Genomic DNA, 13599 nt, shown 5'->3' on the forward strand with positions numbered 1-13599 from the left:
TAGGAAGACGATGATAATAACTTGTGTTTCAGGGCAGAAAGAAGGATTCACCAACTGGTTTCATGGCTGTGGTTTCTGAACACAAAGGTGGACCAACTCATTCCTGTTGTCTCTCTTCCTCAATCATGAGTCATGACGTTTGATATTTGAGGACGTGGCAGGACGCAGCGGACTTCTCCCGCCTCGCGCTGCTATTGGACAATGAACGCGCATGCGTGCTGAAGTGGACCAATGGAACCGGGAGAAGTCTTCGCGGAGGAATCCGATTGGTTGCGGCAAGACGGAACGGGTGGGGCGGGGCCGGGGTGTGTGATGGTCGCGAGGAGAGAAGACCGACGGAGATCCGAGGACGAAAACCACCGCGCGAGAGTCCCGGTAAAACGTCCCGGTGCACGAGCTCAGAGTCCAGGTGAAGCGTCCCTGTGCACGAGCTCAGGGCACACAGGTAAAGAGAGAAGTATGGAGATCAGCTGTTCTGTTTCTGGTCCACAAGTTGCGTTGTTACGTCATCAGTTCAGATATGAACGCGTATTATATGAATAATGTGAAGATACGATTACAACACAACTATATTTCTAATTGTTTGCATGTGATATTGATACAAATAAAATGCACATTAATGAGAGCATAACCATAACGTTCCCGTAAATTACATATGAAATATAATATTAGAAATGCTCATCACAAAATCTACGCTCATACTGGAAGTACTCAGATCTGTTATTTCAGTAGAAGTACTAATACTGTGAAAAGTACTGTCAAATGAACTGAAGTTAAAGTAACGTAGCATGTTCTTAATTTAAAGTATTAAACGTTGAAGTACTCGTGAAAAATGGTGATTTGATTGTATTTTTACATTATTATTATTGATGTTTTCACACTACTTCAATGTTGTTACTAGTCGAGGTCATTGGAAATACTTCATATATTGTAATATTCAACCATATTTTAAAAGCTGCTCATTACTTTTCTTTGTAAAATCTTGAAGTAGCTCTGGCTGTCAGATACATGTAATGCAGTAAAGAGTGCAGTATTTCTCCAGTACTACTCAGTAACTGGGTGGTGTGTGTGGGTTCAGGGAGGTCATAGGTTCTGATCTCATTCCTCTGTTAGGTGTCACCATGATCCGGCCGCTGCTGATGTGTTTCGTGCTCTGCGTGGTCTCCGGCAGCAGCAAACCCACAGAGAAGAAGAGCCGGGTTCACGAAGAAGAACCGCTCAGCCACCTGGAGCACGACGACGACAAGAACCACGACTACGACCACGAAGCCTTTCTGGGGGAAGACCAGGCCAAAGCCTTCGACCAGCTGACCCCCGAGGAGAGCCAGCGGAGACTCGGGTGAGAGAGTGTGTGTGTGTGTGTGTGTGTGTGTGTGTGTGTGTGTGTGTGTGTGTGTGTGTGTGTGTGTGTGTGTGTGTGTGTGTGTGTGTGTGTGTGTGTGTGAGAGAGAGAGAGTGTGTTCCTGTAAACGTGTCTCGTTGGCTTCATGTTTATGAGCAGCCAAACTGGAAAAAATTAGTTTTTATTTTCTGGTTCCTGGTGGAAACCAGTTCAGCCGCTCCTCTTCTGTTCACGTAATAATAATAATAATAATAATAATAATGTCACACACGTCACAAAATGAATTACAAGTCATTAACTTGTTCAGTTTGGATCATTTAGTGAAGGAAGTCTGAGCCAACAGATGTAAAGAAAGCAAAGAAGGAGCTTGTGCATGCATGTTAAAACATGTTGCATACTAAATATATACTTCCACACTTATATACACTCTAAATCAATGTTACACTGAAGTCATTTTACATGTGACAGATTCATATATTCATATTTTACATGTGACAGATGCAGCGAGATCCGCTAGTGACTTGATTGTTTGTGTCTGCAGCATCATCGTGGACAAGATGGACAGTAACACAGACGGGTTTGTCTCTGAAGAGGAGCTGAAGGACTGGATCAAAAAAGCTCAGAAAAAAGCTCAGACCAAACACATCTATGACAACGTGGAGCATCAGTGGAAAGACTTCGATCTGAACCACGACGACGTGATCAGCTGGGAGGAGTACAAGAACGTCACGTACGGGAGTTATCTGGGTAAGGGGTCTGATGTCCTCTTTACTTATGATAGCATTCATACCAAGTCTAATAACATCATATAAAGGGTCTAATAACATCATATAAAGGGTCGGATCACATCAAGTATAAAGAGTCTAATATCATATATAAAGAGTCTAATAACATCATTTAATAGTCTAATAACATCATATATAAAGAGTCTAATATCATATATAAAGAGTCTAATAACATCATTTAATAGTCTAATAATATCATATATAAAGAGTCTAATAACTTCATATAAAGGGTCTAATAACATCATATAAAGGGTCGGATCATATCATGTATAAAGAGTCTAATAACATATAAAGGGTCTGATCATATATAAAGAGTCTAATATCTAAGGAGTCTAAGAATATCATATCTAAAGAGTCTTGATCCATGTCCTTCAACAATGATTCTCTGATTGATCTCTGATTACAGAAGACTCTCAGGCGGACTCTGCGTATAACTACAGTCACATGATGTCGAGGGACGAGAGACGCTTCAGAGTCGCAGACAGAAACGGAGACCTGAGCGCAGACAAGCAGGAGTTTGCAGCTTTTCTTCATCCTGAAGAACACGAACACATGAAGGACATCGTTGTGCAGGTGAGTGATGTCACTGCCATGATGTCACTGCCCTGATGTCACTGCCCTGATGTCACTGCCCTGATGTCACTGCCCTGATGTGGCATAAAGCCTAGTTTATGGTTCTCCGTCAGGTCGACGCCGTAGCTACGCCGTCGACGCAGACCCCTACGCCGTAGCCTGACGCGCACCTCCAAAAAATCCTAACTACGCGTCGCGTTGACGCGGACCGCAAGCGCTGTGATTGGTCCGCTCAGAACGTAATTTCCGGCAGTTGCTTTTTCCCAGCCTCGACCGGTTTAGTGGTCGTACAGACCACCTCTCTAAAGTCTTCTCTGTCGCCTGCGCTTCATCATTTGCAATATAAGCATTTGCTCTTCAATATTGATGAGCTCCAACTTTAATGCAGCCGCTCCAACTTGGTCGCCATTGTTTACTGTGACCGGAATTCGGCTATAACCCCTGAAACCACACAGCCACACCCCCCTGGTGGCATGGCGGAATTGCAGAGCAACGCGGTCCCTCGACGCAGAACTTCGAATGCTCAACGACGGCGTCACGTCGACGGCGTAGGTACGCCGTCGACGTGACGGAGAACCATGAACTAGGCTTTAGAGTAATCGTGTTGTTCACTGTCACAGGAAACAATGGAGGACATCGACAAGAATGGAGACGGTTTCATCGACCTGAAGGAGTACATCGGTAAGATGACAACATTTACTCAAGGTATCGTCTTCTTTTTCAAACCGCCGGGACACCTGGTCCACAGGTGATCGGTCCTGAAGGAGGAGGTTTGCTTTAGGAGGAGTGAGGAGAAGCAGGAGGTCAAGATGGTGGATGTGTATGAGGAGGAGATGAAGATGGTGGAGGGTGGAGGAGGTAAAGATGGTGGAAGGTGGTTTAGTTTAGTTTATTAACTGGATCCCCATCAGCTTACATACTACACATGATGTACACACGGCTCTCAAGTTTTCAAGACAGGTAAGAGTGACATATCCTCCCCCTCCCGGCCGCGCCTTTGCCCATGCCGTATGCCCACAGACCTGATTGGCTGATGAGTGGCACCTCGCAGCAGAAATCCAGGGGATTCGGGGGAGACGTGCTTGATTCCTCCATGGTGAGGGCAGCGCGACCAGGTCATGTTTGTGCGCTGCGGCACATTAAATAGCCGAGAGTTTTTTTCAGCGTGAGAAATACGATGTGTGGCGGGAGGGCGGGACTTAAGACCGAAATGCGTGACAGTCACGCTCAATGCGTGACACTTGAGAGTCCTGTGTACAACAAAGTTAAAACGGTACAGTCAGAAACAGTTAAGATAGTACAGTCAGAAACAGGCTTATGAGATATAATACAGTCAGATATACTTTAAAAGTCGGGTTACAAGACGCTACTACGTTCGGTGGGTGTACCCGCTAGTTCCCCGCTAACTTCCGCTAGCTCTACGCTAACTCTCGCTAGCTCTCGCTAGTTCCCCGACAAACACCGAAGGTAGCGGGACCAGCCCCAGCTCGACGCCCAAATCGGGCAGTAGCAGCAGCAGTGGGGAGCCAGCAGCGCTAGCTAGCTACAGCGGGGACAACCACTGAAGGTAGTAGCGGCTTGTAACCCGGCTTTTACGGTAGTTAATATATTACAGTCAGATACAGTTAATATAGTACAGTCAGATATAGTTAATATAGTACAGTCAGATACAGTTAATATAGGACAGTTAGAGACTAGATGTATATTATCAGAATATGCTTTTAGCATCCATAACTTTCATAAAGATCAGGGGTCTACTGAGGCATGGAGTTAATCAAATGGTCTGAGGTGAGTCTTTAAGTGATCGGGTCGTGGTGGCAGCAGGCCCAGCTGACTGACCCAGACTTTTCTCTTTTTCCAACTCCATCTGGGGGATCTGACCCGACCCCGTCCCCAGATTGTGACCTGTATAAGTTATATGAGGAGGAGTTCCAAGCTCTGATTGCACCTTGAATAACTAGGTTTGAGGAGGTTTGTTCTTTGGGTTAAAGGAGGTGATCAGAGGTCACTAACAACATGTTCTCAGTCAGTCAATAGAAACTCTGCCGACTGTGTTTCTCCATGTCATTTAGAACATTATCAGATTGTTATTTAATATGACCTGCATCAGGAACATGATCGTATATTCTTCCATTTCATCAAAGAATAAGACTTCTTGTTGCTCCACTGTTGGATCAGATTTAAAGATCTTAGTTTCTCCTCTTCATCACGTCTCCAGGTGACATGCACACTTTAGAAGAAGGAGAAGAAGAACCAGAGTGGATGGAGTCAGAACGGCAGCAGTTCTCTGAGTTCAGAGACAAAAACAAAGACGGAAAGATGGACAGAGAAGAAACTCTGGACTGGATTCTCCCGTCAGATTACGACCACATTGTCGCTGAAGCCAAGCACCTTCTGCACGAGTCCGACGCCAACAAGGTGAGACGTGTTCAACTCTTTAATCTGCTTCCTGTTTACCTGTTCAACTTTTTAATCTGCTTCCTGTTTACCTGTTCAACTCTTTAATCTGCTTCCTGTTTACCTGTTCAACTCTTTAATCTGCTTCCTGTTTACCTGTTCAATTTTTTAATCTGCTTCCTGTTTACCTGTTCAACTATTTAATCTGCTTCCTGTTTACCTGTTCAACTCTTCAATCTGCTTCCTGTTTACCTGTTCAACTCTTCAATCTGCTTCCTGTTTACCTGTTCAACTCTTTAATCTACTTCCTGTTTACCTGTTCAACTATTTAAACTGCTTCCTGTTTACCTGTTCAACTATTTAATCTGCTTCCTGTTTACCTGTTCAACTCTTCAATCTGCTTCCTGTTTACCTGTTCAACTCTTTAATCTACTTCCTGTTTACCTGTTCAACTATTTAAACTGCTTCCTGTTTACCTGTTCAACTATTTAATCTGCTTCCTGTTTATCAGTTTCTGACTGCTGTCGAATAGTCAAAAAAATACCTCCTAACGTCTAACCCTTTTCCTTGACCTCTGTGGAAAACGTCATGGGGTCAAGGAAAGATGGGAAGGATAATTCATTGTCTTCATGATCGTTTGTTCTTGTGAACAGTCGAATGGTGCGTCACTTTAAATGTTGCCGCCGCAAGGAATTGTGGGTCGGCATTATCTCCTTTCCTTTTGTAAAGGCAGGTTCAGTGTTTCCTATGCTAAAGGTGCTAAGTTAGGAAGCATGAAGCTCCTTTCCTTTGCAATAAGAGAATTTGACTGGCACTTAATCATGGCGGCCTCTGAGGTACTTCCGGGTTATTTCACTCAGTTAGAACCTTCCTCACCAAAAAGGACTATTCGACCGCAGCCTACCTCTTTAATCACTGCTTCATGTTTATTAATCTGCTTCCTGTTTATTAGTTTAACTCTTTAATCTGCTATATGTTAACACATGGTTTCATGTCTTTTTTTCAGGATCAGAAACTCACCAAAAGTGAAATCCTCAACAAACACGACCTGTTTGTTGGCAGTCAGATCACGGACTTTGGGCAAGCTTTACACGACGAGTTCTAGAAAAGTGGCAGATTTTGACATAGAAAACATGATTTTACTCATATTTCGAAAGAATATATATTTTGTAAACCTACAGCTTGTAATTACTTTAAATGTGGAGACATCTGTTACGTTCACACAAATCTTCACACAGACCAGTCTAATCTTTTTATATTTTTTTTATAAAACTTTATAATCCATCCATTTTAATCTGGTTTCTGTTTAAAGGTCTCAGTGTTTATGATGCTGTGATCAGTTTACTGACCTCTCCTCACTTTGGTGCCTCACAGCTTTTATCTGTACATTTTCTGCTTTTATATTTCTTTCATTTCTGTTTTCGAGAGATTTCTGATCTTGCAGCACAGCACAAATGTGTTGAGATGAATATATATATATATATATATATATATATATATATATATATATATATATATATATATTTTTGTCTTCTTGTCACTGTTAAGGTAATATCACCAGTTCATTTTTGGGTTTGTACACAGACGGATCACAAGCTACTCTGTTTTTCAATAAACATTTTATTGGCTGTATGTTTTGAGTGGACTAACCCTTTAAGACTACACTGTTTAAAAAGTTGAATCTTTATTCAGTGCAGTTATGAGAGCTGATTCCACAAACTTTACAAAATAAAAAAATAAAAAATTGCACTTAATTGTTAACATCTTAAAAAGATATTCAGTGCTAACCAGGTTAATTACAGACACAATATGCACTTTTTTTGCTCAGATAGAACTTTATTTGCATTGTTCTAACAAAGTGATTGCACATGTTATTTGTTTTAGTCTGATGGAGCGATCTGGTTTACTTGAAAGGGATTTACATTTTCTTTATTCTATTATTTGAAAAACCACGCGTGGAGGAGTAACTAAAAGTTATTTAAATAAAAATTTAGCATGGACCATTTTGTTAGAATTTTGTTGGGGCGGTGGGGCGTGAACATTTTTCTTCCTCCAAAGTGGGGCGTGACAGAAAATGTTTGAGAACCACTGCTCTCATCACACGTTGATGTATTTTTAATAAGGAGTTTATCCTGGACTGAGCTGCTGTCACTGTTGGACTTCCTGCTCTTCATCTTCTTCTCTGTCATTCCTACTACTCAGTGCCATTTCAGCCAGGTTTACTTCTATCAACATTTGTTTTATTTTCCATGACTTTTTTTTTTATATATGTAACATCCAGTAACAACCATGAAACCGTTAATCATGAACGCACAGATGTAGTTTCAAAAGAAAAACAGGCTGCTGCATCTTAGCTACAAACACTGGGGCAAATATGGAAGAACAACATTGAACTGAAGTAATTTTGGTGAAAACATTTAAATGATTTTTTCAACAGTTTGAGGGCCACCATTAAAACAATTAGAACTGTTTACAGTTTCCTTACAACTATTACAGTAGTAGTAAATAAAAGTGAAAGTTCGGTCGACAAAAGTAAAATATGCAAGTCCTAAAACTAAGGACAGAATCCCTGTATCTTCAAGAGATGAGATCAGTAGAGGATGATGTTGAAGAAGCATGAAGATAATAAAACACAATTCTTTTCTCAATTAAATAATTATTCAGTTATGGAAAAAAACTGCAGTTTCTAGTCAAACTAAATCAAGGAAGTAATGAGTTTAAACTGGAGAGAAAACGTTGCTGAAGAGAAAGAAGGTTAAATATCTACCTCAGTTTCATCACCTATGATAATTCAGCTCAAACCATAGTGCTGCATAGGGGACATGGAATACTTTGACTTAAAACTATTATTATGTATATATACACATGACGATAGATGAAACATTAGCCAATATCATAGAAAGAAATACCAAAGAATTTGAATTGATGTGTAGCTTCATCTTAGCTGAATAAACTTAATTTGCAGTCTGTATCAGCCTGACAGTTTTTAAATGTCTCATGTATTTCTGATGCTCTCATCAATACACTTGTGATTTGAGAAATAACAGACGAGAGAATCTTGCTGAGCAAACTCCACAACTAATTTGTTTCTCTAGTGTGGATTTTTAAATGTTGTTTCAGAGTTTGCTTTCGTGAAAATGTTTTACGACACACGGAACAACTAAATGGTTTCACTCCTGTGTGGACAGTCATGTGACGTTTCAGGTCTCCCTTTTGTGTAAATGCTTTACAACACAGGGAACAACTAAATGGTTTCACTCCTGTGTGGATATGCATGTGACTGTTCAGGAGTCCCTTATGTACAAATGTTTTACTACACACAGAACAACTAAATGGTTTCACTCCTGTGTGGACAGCCATGTGACTGTTCAGTTGTCCCTTTCGGGAAAATGTTTTACGACACACGGCACAACTAAATGGTTTCACTCCTGTGTGGACACTCATGTGACGTTTCAGGGCTCCCTTTTGTGTAAATGCTTTAAAACACAGGGAACAACTAAATGGTTTCACTCCTGTGTGGATATGCATGTGACTGTTCAGGAGTCCCTTATGTACAAATGTTTTACTACAAACAGAACAACTAAATGGTTTCCCTCCTGTTTTGGATCTAGTGTGTCTCTTCAGACGTACCTTGTGGTCAGAGCTTCCAGCGCATTCAGGCGAGCTGAATGATGTATTTCCAGTACTACAGTTCACATCACTTACAGGTACTTCATTGCTTTGCAGAGTGTTTAAATTTGACTGAGGTTCCTGAGTGTCCGTCCAATCTCTACTGTCATCAGTCTCAGGTTCAGACAAGTCTTCAGCCTCATCAGTATCTGGTCCTGGATGTCTTTCTTGATCTAACTTCCTGCCTGGTTCTGATCCTCGACAATCCGCTACACCAGCTTGTGTTTCCATCTGTTCAGTTTGTCTTTGATGAAGCTGTGAGGACTGAGTTTCTTCTTCATCATCATCGTCACTTTTTACAAGAGTGAATAAGAACTTGATACCAGCCTCCTCCAGCCCTTGAAGCTGCTCTCCCTCCTCTTTAATGTGTGGAGGCTCTCGGTCCTCCTGTTCCTCTTTAATGTGTGAGGGCTCTGGGTCCTCCTGGTCCAGACTGGAGCTCCAGTCTTGCTGCTGAGGGGGAACCTCTTCTTTAACCACCAACAACTGCTGGATATCTGTGGAGAATAATAAATTACATTCATACGTCTGAGAAATCTTATATTAAACACTCCTTTATTTAAGAAGTTTATCACTGAAAAAGCAGTGAATTAGTTGTTGAAAGCACTCATAATTATATGACGGTGTTATTGGTATACCATACATATCATTATTGTAGAAAATGATTAAGGTGGACTCATGATAAGAATAGAGAGAATCACACACAATTTCTTTTCACTGCTTCAGTTGATTGGATTTCTGATTATGAATAACACATACAAATCCTCCCATGCACATATTCAAACTCCTAGTTATATGCTAATCTACACATACATGTATATACACATATATAGTACATGATTGATATGCACATACAGTACATATATCCTCATAAGTATACTACTGCCAGCAGGCACATTTAAATAAATACAATCTGATTGATTAGGGGGTGACGCACTATCAATTAGCCGATACATTTTCCCAACATTTACACATTAAACTTGTCTGATATTTTGCCATGCTTATGTCTAGACCTCGCAGCAGTGGTGGTTTTATGCTGTGTTCACAACAAAAGCGTTGTGAACATTCGCAACGCTTTTGTTGTGAATGCAGCATTAGACTTTTTCATGATTATGGTCTTGAATTCCTCATATGCGTTCATGATCATCTCCTGCTCCTCAGCGGAGAAAAAAAGAGGCTCTTTTTTTATAGCCTGATGTCAATCATCGGGGTAGTTGAAGATGGATAATGGGACATTTGATCGACTTAGTTGAGCCACGTATGAGGAACAGGGCCCTGGTAGTGTAGAGCCGGATGTTTTTGTATCTTGGGAGTGGCTACAAGTTGTACCTGAATACAAGTATCTTTGAGTACTTTTTGATTACAAATTATCATTCCAATCTCAGGTGAAAAAAGTCTGTATTCGGGTCAGATTTAATCTATCAAACTTCAGGTTCACACGAAACTACATGTCAACAGAGGCAGCTAAGACATATATGCCTTCTATGGTTGTTTCCCATAGCACTTCCTGTTTAACAACCTGGTCACAGGCTAGCACCACTACAATCATTGTACAAACGTACACTCAAAATCCTTGATGAAAAATGTGTTCGTTCTCATCACTGCCCTATACTAAAAAAATATAACTTGTTTAGTTGGGAGAACATGATTAAATATGTGCATGTCTGTCTCTTGTAGAAGATTATACATGACTTGACCTCTCTGGGGTGGCTGTAGCTCATGTGTAAGTGGTCGTTCAGTAATCACAAGGTAGCCGGTTCGATCCCTGGTCTCCCCATAGTTTGCATGTCGAAGTGTCCTTGAGCAAGACCCCTAGTTGCTCCCTGTGCGCCTCACAGGGTAGCACACGGCTCCCCAATTAAGGATGGGTTAAATTCAGAGAAGAATTTCCCCATAGGGATTAATAAAGGATACTTGCTTCTTTCTCCTCCGCTCAAACAATTTGTTATCTCACGATCTGCTGGATATCGGCTCACAAGAGGCAGCAAGAGGGGATTGCATTCCACTCAGGAAAAGTGCTTTCAGTCAGTCTGCATTTTCTGTACAAGCTGGAACTCCATTTCAGGGACTATTAGAGATCTACGGACATACAGTTCTTTAAGGCTCAACTAAAGAAATGGTTGATTGGTGCCCAGCTCTGTCAGCACTAGAACATAACTGCTCTTTGCTGTCCTTTTCTGTCCGTGTTGTACTTTCCTTCTGTTTGTCTGTTGTCAGCTGTCTGTTTGTCTGTCTTGACTTTGCTGGTCGACCATAATCTGCCTGCATGTCTTTTATTGTTGTTTAGCTGTGTCTGGCTGTTTTATATATTTATATACTTCACATACTCTGCATGCTTTTATGTTCTGTGCCTCTGACATATGTTTTAGTGTCCAACTTGTCTTTCGTCTATTATATTTTAACACGGTTATCCCTCATTGTATTGGCTTTGTGTGTGTTGAATGTGTGAGCCTCTGTGTTGTCTTGTTATTACTTGACAAAGTCTCCTAAAATGAGGATACTACGTATTTTAATATTCTCACTCATTCATTGTTTGTGCACGCATCTGCTGATCTGAGGTCAGTTTAACCAGAGAGAAAAGAATAAGTAAAGAGAACCAACCTGCTGATCTGAGGTCAGTTTAACCAGAGAGAAGAAGAAGAAGAAGTAAAGAGAACCAACCTGCTGATCTGAGGTCAGTTTAACCAGAGAGAGAAGTAAAGAGAACCAACCTGCTGATCTGGGATCAGTTTAACCAGAGAGAGAAGAAGAAGTAAAGAGGACCAACCTGCTCTGTGTAACCGAAGCTGAGGGTTGAAAACAGCGTCCAGTAGTCTCCGTTGTCGCTCGTTCTCCTCTTTAGAAGCAGACAGTTCCTCCTCGTACTCTGCTATCGTTCTTTCAAACAGCCCAAATATCTCTTGCGCAGCCGCAGCTAGTCGCTGCTTCACCAACGCTCTCAGCATTTGGACTTTACACATGTTCACACAACGACAGCGACTTGTTGTCCACACAAACTCCGTCACAAAGCCCGTTTCTCTCCCTCAAACAGTCCCGACGACTAGCTGTGTTGCTAACATGCTAAGCTAACTTCCAGGAGATGAGTCCGAGGAGAAGCATTGAGAGAAAAGTCCATTCAGAAGGTTCCTCCGGACACACAGAGACCAAGATGAGTTCTCCTGTTGGTTCTCACACTATTTCTCTTCACAGACTAAAAAGGACTCTCCGTTTCGAGCGGACGCCATCTTGTTCCATGCTAGCCAGAGTGAGGACCATCACTTCCGGTACGTTTAAGTTTCTGGCCTTCAGAGTAAAAGCCCCAAAAGGTTTCCTGCTGAAAAGACTACACACAAAATATGTTTTTCTCCACGTGACATATCAACACGAGCTCAACCGGGTTTACAGAGTGGACAGATATTTGACAGACAAAAAGAAAAACAGTCGATGCTTCAGAGACAAAAGTTCTCAACCGACATCTTTAAAAGAAAATATACATCTACATACACAAATATGACCAAGTACCGAATAGCTCAATAACAATCAGATTATTGGTATTAATAATTTACAACCACATCACCTTGTACTATTCCCTGGGTCGGTCTGTATTGTAGCAGCAGTCCGGATACATATAATATTATTTGTTATAATTATATATTTTGATAATGCAAGTACTAGAGATCCTGATTCACCCTCCATACCAATTGGTGGCGGTAATGCACCAAACAGTTGTTTGCTCACCGCCAATAAACCTCGAAGAAGAAGAAGAAGAAGAAGAAGAAGACGAAGCTCCTCTCCTCCAGCTCTGTATCGATCAGGTGAAGCAGCTGCAGCCGGATGGAGAGCTCAGTGGAGCCGTAGAGAGACACGCGGACCCGCTGTGAGGTTTAAAGGAATTTTCCGGTAAAGTCCTGAGAAGCTAGCGAGTGTTAGCCACCTAGCATGTAGCTCGGTCACGTAGCGACAGCAGCGATCAACACAGGAACAGAGACTTGGGCTGCACCTGGATTACTCGACACAAGCTTCAAGCCTCGACACGAAAGGACACATCACGAGCTGTTTGACAGATAAACAGCAGATCACGAGGAGGACGTTTCTCGTTTCAGAGAAAATGAGCGACGAACCAAACTACTGGAGGCTGAACCCTCGAGTTCAGCTCCACAGATTAGGTTCGTGTTTTTTACTTCTTGTTCCCGGGCTTCATGCTCGTTTTACGGGGTTAAGTCACACCTGAGTCCGTTTTCAGGTCATTACATTTTCCAGCTCTCACTGGCTGTTTCTCAACACCAAGTACACAAGTACAGACTTGTGTACTTTTGGAGGACGCAGGACGGTCTTTCTGCAATTGGAACAACAGCTGACTTGATGACGTCACCACCTCAGCTGTTGTTGTCATGAGTTTACTCTGATTCTTCACTGTAAAGTATTTTTACAGTCCAACAAAATATGACAACCCTGCTTTTTTTTGCACTGGTTTCATACACGTACACATGTGATGGTATATCTATTCTGTGTATACATTTTATATATGTGTGTGTATGTGTATATGTATATATATATATATATATATATATATATATATATATATATATATAAAACAACATATTAAAAAGAACAACAGGGGATATATATATATATATATATATATATATATATATATATATATATATATAATGGTTCCCACAACCGTAATTCTAAAGACTGAATTAACTGCCGGTGCCTCCAATAGAATCTAGGTAGTCAAATAAAAGGTCTGTGCCTCTTAATTAGTCCTTGTTATCTTGTGTTGTAATTGTATTAATATACACATACATACTTTGAATTTTTACACTAAATTAATACTCTATTTTTCCTTTC

The 13599-nt window shown here is 41.2% G+C and overlaps 1 protein-coding gene across 1 annotated transcript; it reads left to right on the plus strand.

Annotated features, from left to right (window-relative positions):
• Positions 1–324: 324 nt before the first annotated feature.
• On the plus strand, positions 325–6543 carry LOC306738988 (calumenin-A-like). The gene is made up of 7 exons (XM_079220925.1): positions 325–445; positions 1114–1339; positions 1884–2089; positions 2534–2700; positions 3321–3381; positions 4919–5118; positions 6104–6543. The coding sequence occupies exons 2-7, from the start codon at positions 1122–1124 to the stop codon at positions 6200–6202; spliced, it is 951 nt and encodes a 316-aa protein (XP_079077051.1). The 5' UTR covers positions 325–445; positions 1114–1121; the 3' UTR covers positions 6203–6543.
• Positions 6544–13599: the final 7056 nt, after the last annotated feature.

Source organism: Taurulus bubalis (genome assembly GCF_910589615.1).
Source record: "Taurulus bubalis genome assembly, chromosome: 7".
Classification (NCBI taxonomy): Eukaryota; Metazoa; Chordata; class Actinopteri; order Perciformes; family Cottidae; genus Taurulus; species Taurulus bubalis.

What these genes read in the sequence shown, in the direction of transcription:
- LOC306738988 (XM_079220925.1), top strand. Translation starts at nt 1,122, where the DNA reads ATGATCCGGCCGCTGCTGATGTGTTTCGTGCTCTGCGTGGTCTCCGGC. An exon ending in CACGTACGGGAGTTATCTGG is followed by an intron (nt 2,090 to 2,533) that starts GTAAGGGGTCTG and finishes CTCTGATTACAG; the next exon opens with AAGACTCTCAGGCGGACTCT. An exon ending in TGAAGGACATCGTTGTGCAG is followed by an intron (nt 2,701 to 3,320) that starts GTGAGTGATGTC and finishes TCACTGTCACAG; the next exon opens with GAAACAATGGAGGACATCGA.